A 13,181-nucleotide genomic window follows, 5' to 3' on the forward strand; every position below is an offset into this window, starting at 1 on the left:
ATGTATACCAAAATCACAAATAAAATGAAATGAAAGGCAGCAGAGAGAAGAAAAAAATATTGTCATATCTATACGAATATATTTTTATCTATATATATTTTTCCCAAGAATAAGTTCATATAACAAAAATCTATATTATTAACAAAAGACAAGAACATCTAGTCTCTCTACAATAATTTATATAGATACACATTATACTGTTTCATATTTCTTTAACAATCCAACTTTTATCATTTCCTTAAATGTACATAATGATCCTGCATTTTTAGCATCACTCCCCAAACTATTCCACAGTTTTATTTCTTGAATTTAAGTACACCGTTCCTTCAAACTAGTTCTGAATTTGGGTTTTACAAATATCTCTGTCCCTTTAAGGTTATAACAGCTCTTTCTCTTAACAAAATTTACTTGGATGTTTAAAGGTAATGTGTTTTTGTGGACATACAACAACTTGGCTGTGTTGAGTTGTTACGAATAGGTTTCTGTGGAAAGTTCTGGCTTGGACAATGACAAACTGTAGCAAACGTGCACTTTCAGGTTATTCTCCCATTCAGTTTAATACACGTGTCGTAGACTTCCGTCATTTCTCACAACTGAAACAGAAGCTCTGTTTCTTCCTGCAGTTTGAGAACAAACATACCTGAATAGGTTTGGAGAAGCCAAAGATGCTTGAAGAAATCCACGCCTCCCGTTTGAGTTGCGTGGCTGCCGGCTGCTCCGCTGAATCTTGGAAAACACAACGCTCTTCTACAGACTGAGAAAAAGGAGAGAAGACAGAAATTAAAGCACAAACTCATACATGCTAATGGGATAAAGGGGTTTTGGGTGCATCTGTTGGATTCCTTCTAGTCTAATGTTTTCTTTAAAGAAAATAAACTAAAGGGAATCTACAGAAACATAAAAACAAACCTGGTTTCTTTATGTGTCAATTAAACATTTTGCGCTAAACCAAATTTTGACTTAATAAAACTGAGATAAGATTGTATTATTGATTAACTTGCTTTATCGTGTTTTTTTTTATTTTTTTTTTTTTCAGTTTAAAAGCAGAAACTAAGGTAATCTTATTTGAAAACAATCTTCCACCTATAATTTGATGCTCAGTGATGTTAGGAAACATCCTAAACTGGACAACTTTTGAAACCCTTCAGAGAAATACACCTATTTTTTTTTTAAATAAAATCTGCCAATCCTTCATTGAACATCTTGGAGAGATCACTTTTAAGCTTTCAAAGTGATGTGGAGACACACCTATTTAGATGTGCATATGTGTATTGCACATCGGAATTTCAAGAGTTACTTTTTTTTTTGACCATGGCAAATCTTGCATCAAAACCTTTAATCTGTTCAGACTTAATTGCAGTTGTTTTCTTATTTATTGTGTGGTTTCTGTTATAATAATTTTGTTTATTTTTATTTTTTATTAGATTTTAAATCCTAAGTTTATAATTGTTTTTGTTATATATTATTTTATTCATTGTGTTTTCCAATTAATATGCATGTAAAGAGCCAATTAAAAATCGAACAAACAAAAGGTCATAATCTGCGTTTGAAGACAGTGAAACTGAAAGGGGTCGATAAAAGCAGCTGAGCACACAGAGCTCACCATGACTTTTGTATGGTTGAGATTCCAGGTGTAGGTGGTCAATCTCCTGTTGATGGGATCCACGATGGAGTCCTCGATGATGTACACGGACCGAGACATGCCGGAAGGGAAGAAACGCTCTGCCCAACGAGGCAGCCGATTGGTCTTCATCAAGAGGCGTCTGGAGAGGAGTAGGTGGTCCGCAGTCACCTCCCGGTACACAACGTCCTCTGTGAGAACATGAGTGCTGGAACACAGACGTGCACACGACCATGTCAGCAAGTTTCCTGTGTGTTCTGAAGTGTTGTGACTTATGATCAACAACAACAGCTCATTACTTAAACTGAAATATGAAGCAAATAAACCACTTTGCCACTAGTTCAAACTAAGTTTAGTTTTACATTTCTGATACCTTTTCTCAGTTCTCTGTTCTAAATATGTCTTTTTGGTTTCACTCTTTGCAAGCAAATTAATGCAAATACTGCATCATTACTCTGAACTGCATTTTAGAAAGGCCTTTCACAATATATGGTATATTTTTTTTACATATATCTTTAACTATTTTATTATAAAAATATGAGTACTGGAAGATGGTGACAGTCTAGACTCATTGTACTACAAAAATGTACAAAGAGTAAGTACAGTCAAGATAAAGTCACACTGTGGCAGAAAACAAATTTAATTGAAAAACTGTTTTAGTACCTGAAGGGATTTGGGTACCTCTGCCAAAAAGCTGAGACAACATGGTCCCACGTACTCTTTATGTCTGTCTTATTACAAAAATATTTGACCATTTTCCCCACGCTGATGTCTTTGACAGCCTGACTCCTGAAACCTGAAGTGCCTCTGTGTGATGACACTAAACAGCAAAAACTTTGATGCTGACTCCATCCAAGGTCTGGGACAGTCCTGCAAAAAAAAGAGGAAGGAAGGAAGGAAGGAAGGAAGGAAGGAAGGAAGGAAGGAAGGAAGGAAGGAAGGAATAAAACCATCAATCAGATAGTTTCATACATTTAAAAATAGTTTTTAAGGAAGGGATGTTTACTAAATACTCATAAAGTGTAAAAAAAGATTCAATAAATAAAATCTGGCTATATAAAAGGAATTTCTAAAAACGGATCCGTTTAGCAATATAATTGCTAACACTATTAGAGTCATGATGTCCATATTTTTATTGATGTCTTTATCACCGACACGTATAGCGGTATGAACAGTTTAAAACATGATAAGTACATCTAACTTTGTCACCTTGATATAAACGCTGAACTATGCAGTTTACTACTGGTACCACAGTTCTAATAAAAAAAGAAAGAAAACAGACGAGTGTTAAAATACCTGGTCTCCAAATTAAATTGATAATAAAAAAGGAACGGGTTTAATTATTTGTCCCATTTTGAAACGTAATCTGCTACCCATTTGGGATTATGTGACCGATGCTAATGAGTTAGCTAGCTAGCCTCAACGCCGACTTTCAAACGAGGTTTGACATTAGAGAAACTTACCTTCAGAAAGGATTAATGAAAGTGTAGTGGGACAAACATCCGTAAATTCAGTGTTTGTTGAGTTTCGAGCCAGAAGTTTATATAACGATAGCTAATTCGACACATAATGCTAAAATGTGACAGACCACAATCAGAAGAAGCCAGAATTTTCCAGTCTTTCGGACTTCTTTCAGAGTAACACTGTTTCCGGTTCACATTTCAAAGTAAAAGTGTTAATTTTTTTCATTAAAATTTATTCTTTATTGATCATAATAATGTTTTATTACACATAAATATATTTTTCCTCATATATTCATAATGGTCACTTAAACTAAACACTTGTCATAAAGTTTACATGAGGAGCCTGGGTAAAGTTGTTTCACATCGTCATGCATCACAGTTACCACTAGATGTCGCTCTACATTTTGTCCAACCTTTTAAATGCCTTCCGTTTCTTCTTCCTTTACTTCCTGTTTGTGTTAGCTTGCAAAGTGTCCTCGAAGGTGTCATTGTAGGTCTGTTAAGGTTTGATAGCCAGGGGGGACAAAAAACAACAATGTCTGGCTACACACCAGACGAGAAGCTGCGTTATGACCAGCTGGTCAAACTCCGGCGGATGTGGCTGAAGGACCAGGAGCTCAGTCCGAGGGAGCCCGTGATTCCGTACAAACCTCCTGGTCGACTGGAGAAGTTCTGGACAAGCTTTCTGGAGCCCAAGAGCCTGTGGAGGCTTTACGTGAGTACTGATGCAGAACTGTCAGTAAATGTGCTAGCTTTAACCTAGATGCATAAATAAGAATTGTGTATTTGATTCAAAAATGACTGGGTTTATTTTTGCATTAGTCCAACCATCTTTAGTTTGAAGTAACGTAAACATCACAGCTTAACACACGTTCAAAATTCAAACTAATTGTTGATATAAACTATTAGACTGTAATTATTAATACTTGTATCATCTCTCTCTCTCTTCTTTCAGACCTACAAAACATTAAGAGGCGGGGTCTTCATTGTAAACCGTCTGCTGATACCTCTCTGGATTGTTCACTACATTGTGAAATATCACATTGATGTAAGTTTCTAGAATAGTTAACAGTTTTTGTAGCATGTTGATTTATTTGGTTGAACACTATTTTATCAGCCTGAAAACAGCTGATTTCACTCACCTACACCTTAATACTTTTGGTTATTTGTCTTGACTGTTTTGTCTTTCTGAATCCATGTTTCCGATTGTCTCTTCTATATTACAGTTCTAAGGTGGTATGCACAGCCATAATACTGATAGCTTTTTAAAATGTAGGTTTATGTCAGCAAATACAAATCCAAAATGTTCTTTATTTGGTGAGCTTGCTCTTCTGTCAGATGACACTCACTATTAGTTATTACAGTTTTATTGTTTTATTTTAATGCTATCTCTAACACAGAAGCCAGGAACATTTTAGCAAGATGGACTTTGATTTTTGTGTTTAATTTTTTGTCTCACTTTTAAATATTAGGAACACTGTTTCTTTTTTATGCTCCATACTTATCATATTTAGTCATTCTAAATAAAATAAAAATGTCTTTGCTCCACACAGGAAAGGCCCTATGGCGTTGTGCCGATGAAAGACAAACTTCTCCCAGTAAGTATGACTTGTATCCAGTGGCGGGCTGTGCATTTTACACCTAGGCCGTCAATTGGGAGAGAACCGACCTGCCGGACGCAGAGATGCTTGCGGGGGGTGGGGGGTGTAACGCTGCGGACCGCAGACGTATCACAGTCCACAGCGGCAGAAAGAGCAGGGAGGGAGAAGAGGCTGCCAGCTCTGAAACTTAATAACTAAAATAAAAACAAAAATAAAATCTAGAAGACAGTCCTACAGGTCTGTATGCAAAACGGGGGGAAACCCATCTAATCTACAGACAATCCGTACAACTTGACATGAAGCCACGGTCACAGAAACGCAGAATAATACACTGCTGCATCACAGAGGGGTACAGAAACCTAGTTTCCCACTTCTGTATCGTCTGCTCTCTGATCAGCCAATCAAACAATGAGAAAATGTTGACGCTGTCCGAGGCCAGCTCACGGGCTTTGGTGTCTTCACCTCAGCACCTGATTGGCCAAAGCAACAGTCTCACTGCCATTTGTTTCACCCTCCAGGTGCCTTTGCTGTTTGTTCTGAAGGCCTGAGGCAGATTTCTGGACCCTAGCAACAGATGACGATTGAAATATGATTGAATAAAAACTCTAAATAAATACAAGCTTCTGGAAGCTGCGCAGCCAGGAGAAATGCTATGAAACTAAGAGAACAGATGTTTCAAAAATAATAATATCCTAATAATAATATTAATAACTATTATAATAAATATAAAATATTTTATAATGTAAACCAGTGATTCTGATTGTATTTAGGCCAGCAGAGAAGGCTTTGCTGGCCCTGACGGAACACCACTGCTTGTATCTGACAGTGTTCTTGTTGCATTTAATGCAGTTAGTAAAATTGTTTTATTAAAATTGCTTTCTGAACCAGCTGTTTAATCTCTCTCTCTCTCTCTCTCTCTCTCTCTCTCTCTCTCTCTCTCTCTCTCTCTCTCTGTCTCTGTCTCTGTCTCTGTCTCTCTCTCTCTCGTGTGTACACACAGGGCGACGTCATTCTTGAGACTGGTGAAGTTGTTCCTGATCTCCCTGAGACCCATCATAAACATCACTGAAATGTGAATATTTCATTTGTGTTTCTGTCGTTAAAAAAGTACAATTAAATAAAATTTTACTAAATCATTTGGAAGAGTTTGACTTTATTAATTGTGAAGACTAATTTTACAGGATTGATATACTTCTTTTTGCAAAGTGTGCCAATGTAGGTTTTCCTTTTTTGATGAGTTATCAACTAAACAAGCTGGATTGGTCAGTAGGATGTAATCTAAACTCATAATGTTGTGTATACTAAATACACTCCTGATCAAAATCTTAAGACCAGTCAAAAAAGTGCAAGAATTTGCATTTTGCACTAATGGATCTTAAGAAGGTTCTAAGTTTCACAATGTTGAAAGAAGAAATCAGTGCAAGAGACAAGAACTTTTGAGCAGGGAATTTTCTGAAAACTGCATTTACACTCAAACATGATTTTTTTTCAGCTGATCAAAAGTTTAAGACCATAGCTCAAAAAAAAAAAAAAAAACCAAAACAGAAATCAAAGTGTTAAAAAAAAAGGACTCAGTAATGAGTAGCTCCACCATTCTTGTTGATGACTTCAAACAATGGTTTAGGCTTGATGCCAGTGTTTCTAGGAGGCTAGTGGACCGTTGCTCCAAGTGTTGAAGATGGCTTCACGAAGGCCATCCACTGTCTGGATTGGAAACTTCCCTTGCCATCTATCCCCAAATGTTCTCAGTTGGGTTTAGATCCGGGGAACATGCAGGATGGTCCAAAAGAGTGATGTTATTCTCTTGGAAGAACTCCTTTGTCAGGCGGGCATTGTGAACTGCAGCATTGTCCTGTTGAAAAACCCAATCATTACCACACAGACGAGGGCCCTCAGTCATGAGGGATGCCCGCTGCAACATCTCCACATAGCCAGCTGCTGTTTGGCCCCTGCGCAACCTGAGACTCCATTGTTCTATTGAAGGAAAACGCACCCCAAATCATGATGGCGCCCCCACCACTGTGCCGTGTAGAAAACATCTCAGGTGGGATCTTCTTGTCATGCCAGTAACACTGGAAGCCATCAGGACCATCAAGGTTAAATTTTTTTCTCATCAGAGAAGACAACTTTCTTCCACCTTTCAATGTCCCATGTTTGCTGCACCCTTGCGAAGTCCAAACGGGCAATTTTGTGGCGTTGAAGAAGACGTGGCCTTTGAAGATGTTTTTTGTTTCTGAAGCCCTTCTCTCACAGATGCCGTCTGATGGTTACTGGGCTGCAGTCAGCACCAGTAATGTCCTTAATTTGGGTAGAGGATCGTCCCGTGTCTTGACGGACAGCCAATCGGATCCTGCGGCTCAGAGCTGGTGAAATTTTTTTGGGTCTACCACTTGACTTTTTTGTTCCATTATCCCCAGAATCATAAAAAAATGCAAAATGACTGTCTTACTGCGTCCTTCAGCAGCGATGGCACGTTGTGAGAGGCCTTGCTTATGCAGCTCAACAACCCTACCACGTTCAAAGTCAGTGAGCTTTTTTACTTTTGTCATCAGGAGGTCTTGACAGTGTAAAGACTTGACAGAAAATGACATGGAATCCAGATTTTTGCACAACTTTTGGCTTTTAAAGACTATGGTCTTAAACGTTTGATCAGCTGAAAAAATCATGTTTGAGTGTAAATGCAGTTTTCAGAAAATTCCCTGCTCAAAAGTTCTTGTCTCTTGCACTGATTTCTTCTTTTAACATTGTGAAGCTCTACTTAAAAAACTTCTTAAGATCCAATAGTGCAAAATGCAAATTCTTGCACTTTTTTTGACTGGTCTTAAGATTTTGATCAATATTTATCATGTTGGGACTTAAAAAAAAATGGTTAATAAAAAAAGGATAATTGCACCTTTTCTTCTAATTCTGTAGTCATTCACAGACTTCCCTAGTTATACAGTGCTAAGAACTGACCCTGCTAATAATAAAAATAAAAATAAAAATAAACTCATTTTAAAATGTAAAACGTAGAATCAAAAAAAAAAAAAAAAGAAAGGCGGAAGTATTGAAATTCCGCTTTTATTTTGAAGGACGGAAGGAAGAAGTTATGACTCAGTCATTATGAAATGTTGGACACGGAGCGTCTACCTTGCAGTTTTGAGGGGATTCTGAGTAAATTTCTACAAGGAGGAAAGCCGTAATTGGTTTCATACGAACTAATCGTGTGTTCGATAAAGTCACAGGTAAATATATCTTACTTTGTTTTACCAAAAAGCCTTCTAGCTTTTCTGGCTTAACTTCAGCTAAAACATGCTAGCTAATGTTAGCTGGATTGCTAACCATCTATTTACCGTGTCAACTGCATTTAATAGTATTTTTTTCTTGGTAGCCTCTCTATTTACGACAGAAAGGAGTTTGTTTAAACGTCGCGGTTGGTCATGTTTATGTAGGATGCATTTCATTCGAATGTTTACCGTGTTTATAGAAATAAATTAATGTAATTGTTATAGAAATCAACTGCGTTAGCGTGTTCTGTTCACAGCTGTGTGGCATAAGCGATGGGTTAAACTGGCTTTATTGCTTTCTTGTATGACATTCTGATTACTGACTTTCATGGTACAAACATACAGTAAGCTGTTGTTTTCTATAGCGTGATTTTTTTTCTGATTTATATTTAAAACAATACAATTTTGTTGCAATTCTAAAATAGTTTTTTTTTTTTTTTGTGTGTACACTGTGAAACCATTTCTATACAACCAAAATCAACATGATACACTTGACAAGTTTGTTACAGCAGGATTTTATCCGCTCTGGAGTTTCTTTATTGTTCTTTTATACAAGTGTGATTTTTATTTATTTATTTATTTTTGTTTAATTTTGTTTTCTTTCTGTCAGATCATGTCAGCATTTGAGATTGCCCTGCCCCACAGCCAGAAGGATAGTAGAAGAAAAGACTCAAAAGCGATGTCTGCAGAAGTATCCCCAGACTCCAAGTGCCCCATCTGCTTGGATAAGTTCAACAACATTTCCCACTTGGACCGCTGCCTGCACAAGTTCTGTTTCCGCTGCATTCTGGAGTGGTCCAAAAACAAGGCGGAGTGTCCGCTGTGTAAACAGCCGTTTAACTCCATCTATCACACCATCAAGTCGGATCAGGACTTTCAAAAGTACGAAGTTAAACAGCGTGTGGAAAATTCTTCTTTCGGATATTTTGAGGGCGTGCGCTTCAGATACCGCACAACCCTCACTGGAGTTCATCGACAGATGAGAAGAACCTCTCCGCCTCCAGACAACGGAGTGATGTTCGAAGCCCCGGCAAGTCTACCCCAGCAGCGGCAAGACCGCTACATTCGACGCATGATGCTGAGGCTGGAAGCCAAGAGGAGAGCTGAGAGGGAAGGCAGGGCTGTGAACAACGTCAGAGAGCAGGAGATGATAAACTTCAGGAGGGAGCTGTATCGTCGAGGGGTGAGGGTCCGAAGTGTGAGGGACGGAGGCCGGTCCCGAGACACTTCTGCCGAGTTTTATAGAAGAAATCCAGCCTGCCTGCACAGATTGGTCCCCTGGCTAAAACGAGAACTGATGGTGCTCTACGGGGACCATGGCTCTCTGGTCAACATAATTCAGCACATCGTCATGTCACGTGTCACACGTTATGATATGGAGGATGGCGCTATTCAGGAACAGCTTAGGCCATTCCTGCAGCGACGAACAGAGCACTTCTTACACGAGTTCATCAGTTTTGCAAGATCCCCTTTCAATATGGAGGCCTATGACCAGCATGCTGTTTATGACTGCCCAGCCCCCTCCTCAAATGAAGATGACAGCTCCAATTCATCTGTAATCGCTATCTCTGAAGATGAGGAAAACTCTGCAGAGATGGACCATCCGACGTCTACTCTTGGCCACTCTGTGTGGGACGATGAGACACCTGGGCCTTCATATTTCACAACAGCTGACCAGAGCAGGGCAGAACCTCTTTCAGTTCTGGACCTGGACTCGGAGAGCAGTTCAGACGAGGAAAGACGCGAATCTGGGGCTTCTCCGCAGCTAGTGAGTACATTGAACCAGGCTGATGTGCCTGAAAGTGATCCTAATGAAGACTGTGTTATTGTCGGCTTTGTTAAGCCTACAGCAGAGAGGACTCCTGAGCTGGTTCAGCTGTCCTCTGACTCAGAAGAGTCTGCTTTTGAAGATATAGAAGAAGTGCCTCTTCAGTCTCGTCACATCCGTTTTACCAGCTGTAGTCCCACTCCTACACAGATGAGTGATTCCAGTCAAAGAACAGAAAATGTAGAAACCGATCTCCGTCGTCCATTGGAGCTGAAAGAAAGATGTCGCTCTCCAGCGTCTAGCAGACCCAAGAAATCCAAAAAATCCAACAGTAAAGAAACGGATAAAAATCAAAGGAGGAGGCACAAATCAAAGGACAGAGACCATGAGAGGAAAAGGAGAAGGTCTAAAAGTGGAGAGCGCAGGCGTGCCAACAAAAGCCCTGCGAGCTCTAACAGCAGCGTCGGATCTCATTCTAATGAAACAGATTATTCTTTTTCCCACGGCAAAGACTTCTCAAAGTGTGAAACAACGAGCAGAAGGGGGGACCGGGACCACAGCTATCAGTCTTACAGCCATTACAGACGAGAGAAAAATGGGAGCATGATGCACTTCACACACAGACAGTCCTACTATTTCAGCAGCCGCAGGTGCTCTCGCTCGAGGAGCCGCAGCAGGGATTCAGAGAGGCGACACAGGAGACGGTCCCGATCCAGAAGTTGGTCTAGCAGCCGCTCCTCTTCTACAAAACGGAAGTCTCATCACAACAAGCCAGGGGGGAAACGGAAATACAAAGCAAGACATTTGGAGGAGTCGTCCTCAAACTTAGCCCTGAACTCGAATGCAGAAGGCGACTCCGCTTTATCAGCAAAACACAAGAAAAAAAGCAAAGAAAAGCGTCATAAAAGATCGAAGGAGAGGTCCAGAAAGAGCAGCTGCAGCGGTGACATGGAGCCCGCCGGGGAGAGGAAAGAACACGACCGAGGCAAGCATCATCACAAGAAAAAGAAGAAACACAAGAAAAACAAAAAGCACAAGAGCACTGAGCAGAAATCAAAGCGCTCACCAACAGTCATTACCATTGATAGTGACTCTGATTCTTTTGCCAACCATGATAATGTTGCCCATATCAGCAGCAACGATAGAAATAACATCACTGATTGTCCCATTGATGACCAAGTAAACCTCAAGCTTGAGGACTATTCATCACAGTTCTATTAATGGACTAGTGATGGATTCATGGATTAGTTGCCAAAGACTTCACAAAAGTATTTTAGATCCAAAACAGTGTTCGATAAGGATCTCCAGACATTAACAAGCTAATGTTTGTATATTAAATTCATCTGTTCAATTAAATTTGTTCACAATCGTTTTTATATGGACATTTCAGAAGTCTTTGGTGGATGTGAAAAGGAAAAATACCCTTATTGTTTTAGTTTCTGGTCCTAACCATATCTTAATAACATTGTTTTATGTTTTAACATGGATTTGGACTCCTTTTACAAATATGAGCTCATATTCTAATTTCGTTTGTAATGTGCAGAGATATTTCAGGGGAAATGTGTTTTTTTTAATGTAAAATATCAGCAATATTATTGGAACAAAACTACTTCCACCAGCCTGATGTGGACTTAGTGAAGTTATTCACATATGATGTTTGGATTTTAATATGGGCTCCTTTTGTATTTAATTTAAGAATAAATGGTATTGAATAATTCTATTTGATCAACTTTGTTTGTTTTTATTGTCATATTAAAAAATAATTATTTTTAGGATAGTTACATATTAACATCATTAATATGGGATACATCCTGTAAGTAAAATAAGTTTAGAAATATTTGTAGGATATATGGAAGAGCCACGTTTTAAGCTGAACAAATCATCCAGTCTTTCATTTTTGAGAAAGTAAAGTGTTTCAGAAACTCTTTGTTTCTTCTGTTACAGCTTAATCATCATAGAAAAGATGCTTATGCTACAGTCTTAGTAGTCATTTAAGTGTTATCAACCTTAAAATCCATACAGTGCAACTGAAATGAAAGTTAATTTTGAGTGATCACTTTTTTTTAGCACAGGTATATTTTAATCACCTTGCAAATTAATTATACAAACTTATCTTCATTCCTTTTAATTCCCATATACTTTTATCATGTTCAGGCTTAAAAACATTTGTAAAAAAATGATAATAACCTAAGTTGTATTAGATAATAACATGCTTGTGAAATAATCAAAAGTATTAAAAATCAAAAATAAAGACTAGCACTGTTGTGCTTTTATTTTGAAAATGACCAAGCCGGAAAAGAAATGTCTCGTGCTCAGTTTGCTGGCGGATGTAGTTGTCGGTATATCTTCCTCTAATTTAAGCAGGTCTTCACTATTTCTGGAAAGGAAAAAGTTGCCATGGCGTCTTCTTTGCCCATTAAGGTAATAAAGTTATGTCTTAATGTCACGTTGCGAGTTTTAGTAACGGAGTAGTGAGTGTTTAAATACGCTGACACAAGGAGAAAGACTCAAAAAAACGTGGACTTTTACCTGATACAGCAGCCTTACCAGCCTGGAAATGAAATGGGGGAAAAGAGGCTCTTAGTACACCGCCATGGCTTTAATATCAGTAGTTTGCCTTTCTGTGTTTAGTTTAGGGTCTGCAATAATCTGAGGTAGCATCAAAATACTGATTTGAAGGTAAAATGTCCCAGGACTGGTTGTCTTGTGGCTTCCACGCTGCAGTCTCCACCCACGTGGAGTGGACAATAAAACACCTGAAATCAGGCTGGCAACCAATTAGTCCAACTAATAAGTATTAAGACAGTCACATTATTACACGTACTGTAATTGATTTGTTTTTCTACAATTTTAACTTTTGCTCAAGCAATGTCAGTTTTTAAAACAGCTAGTTACTTTTAATATAATCACTATTTATTTTACTTTTTATTTAGCCTTTGTTTACTTCTAGAGAAGCCAGGTTTGTTTCCATCATTTTGCGAGTGTTGTAGATCATCCTTTTCAGTCTCTCAAGTAAGGTTTCCTGAATGTGCAGCTGCTGTAAACTCTTTACATTCAGACTGCAGGATGCTTAAAAACGTTCAGGTTGCACAACATGTCACCATCAGGATCATATCAAGTGGGTGAAGTTCATTCAGCTGTATGTTTTTTTTTTATGTTGTCTTAAATTGCTGCGGCAACCATTGAACACTCAGCATTAGTTTTATCTGTAACCTCTGAGTATACAGCCTGTGTTTGTCTCCATTGTGATATTTATTTGACCTTTATTTATACAGGTACGCAGGTAGTCTCACTGTGATCCAAAATCTCATTTACAAGAGAGACCTGTAATAAAACAAAATAATAAAGTATATACTTTTGGGGTGCCATGTAGCTAATGGCATCTACATACTCTCTCTCTGTCTCTCTCTCTCTCTCTCTCTCTCTCTCTGTCTCTGTGTGTGTGTGTGTGTGTGTGTGTGT

At 38.6% G+C, this 13,181-nt stretch overlaps 4 protein-coding genes across 4 annotated transcripts in view; 3 read left to right on the top strand and 1 right to left on the bottom strand.

The window, feature by feature from the left end:
* LOC106535485 (PRELI domain-containing protein 1, mitochondrial) overlaps nucleotides 1-3,250 on the bottom strand; it is a 10,946-nt gene extending 7,696 nt beyond the window's left edge. Inside the window, exons 1-4 of the mRNA XM_014032493.1 lie at nucleotides 3,085-3,250; nucleotides 2,285-2,491; nucleotides 1,604-1,829; nucleotides 641-754 (exon numbers count right to left, since the gene is read on the bottom strand). Coding sequence (XP_013887947.1) covers nucleotides 641-754; nucleotides 1,604-1,829; nucleotides 2,285-2,376 — 432 coding nt within the window. The 5' untranslated portion in view covers nucleotides 2,377-2,491; nucleotides 3,085-3,250. The remainder of the gene's footprint in view (nucleotides 1-640; nucleotides 755-1,603; nucleotides 1,830-2,284; nucleotides 2,492-3,084) is intronic.
* Nucleotides 3,251-3,528: 278 nt separating this feature from the next.
* Nucleotides 3,529-5,823, top strand: ndufb6 (NADH:ubiquinone oxidoreductase subunit B). Its single transcript, XM_014032494.1, has 4 exons — nucleotides 3,529-3,799; nucleotides 4,040-4,132; nucleotides 4,638-4,682; nucleotides 5,686-5,823. Exons 1-4 carry the CDS (start codon nucleotides 3,620-3,622, stop codon nucleotides 5,752-5,754), a joined length of 387 nt encoding a protein of 128 aa, XP_013887948.1. The 5' UTR covers nucleotides 3,529-3,619; the 3' UTR covers nucleotides 5,755-5,823.
* A 1,941-nt stretch (nucleotides 5,824-7,764) lies between these two features.
* On the top strand, nucleotides 7,765-11,439 carry toporsa (topoisomerase I binding, arginine/serine-rich a). Its single transcript, XM_014032491.1, has 2 exons — nucleotides 7,765-7,909; nucleotides 8,562-11,439. The coding sequence occupies exon 2, from the start codon at nucleotides 8,565-8,567 to the stop codon at nucleotides 10,938-10,940; it is 2,376 nt and encodes a 791-aa protein (XP_013887945.1). The 5' UTR covers nucleotides 7,765-7,909; nucleotides 8,562-8,564; the 3' UTR covers nucleotides 10,941-11,439.
* A 577-nt stretch (nucleotides 11,440-12,016) lies between these two features.
* The window catches only part of mtap (methylthioadenosine phosphorylase), a gene marked incomplete at its 3' end in the record, with an annotated part of 21,439 nt that continues 20,274 nt past the window's right edge, over nucleotides 12,017-13,181 (top strand). The window contains 1 exon segment of the mRNA XM_014032492.1: nucleotides 12,017-12,140. Coding sequence (XP_013887946.1) covers nucleotides 12,117-12,140 — 24 coding nt within the window.

This window comes from Austrofundulus limnaeus, unplaced genomic scaffold (genome assembly GCF_001266775.1).
Source record: "Austrofundulus limnaeus strain Quisiro unplaced genomic scaffold, Austrofundulus_limnaeus-1.0 Scaffold1467, whole genome shotgun sequence".
NCBI classification, from domain to species: Eukaryota; Metazoa; Chordata; class Actinopteri; order Cyprinodontiformes; family Rivulidae; genus Austrofundulus; species Austrofundulus limnaeus.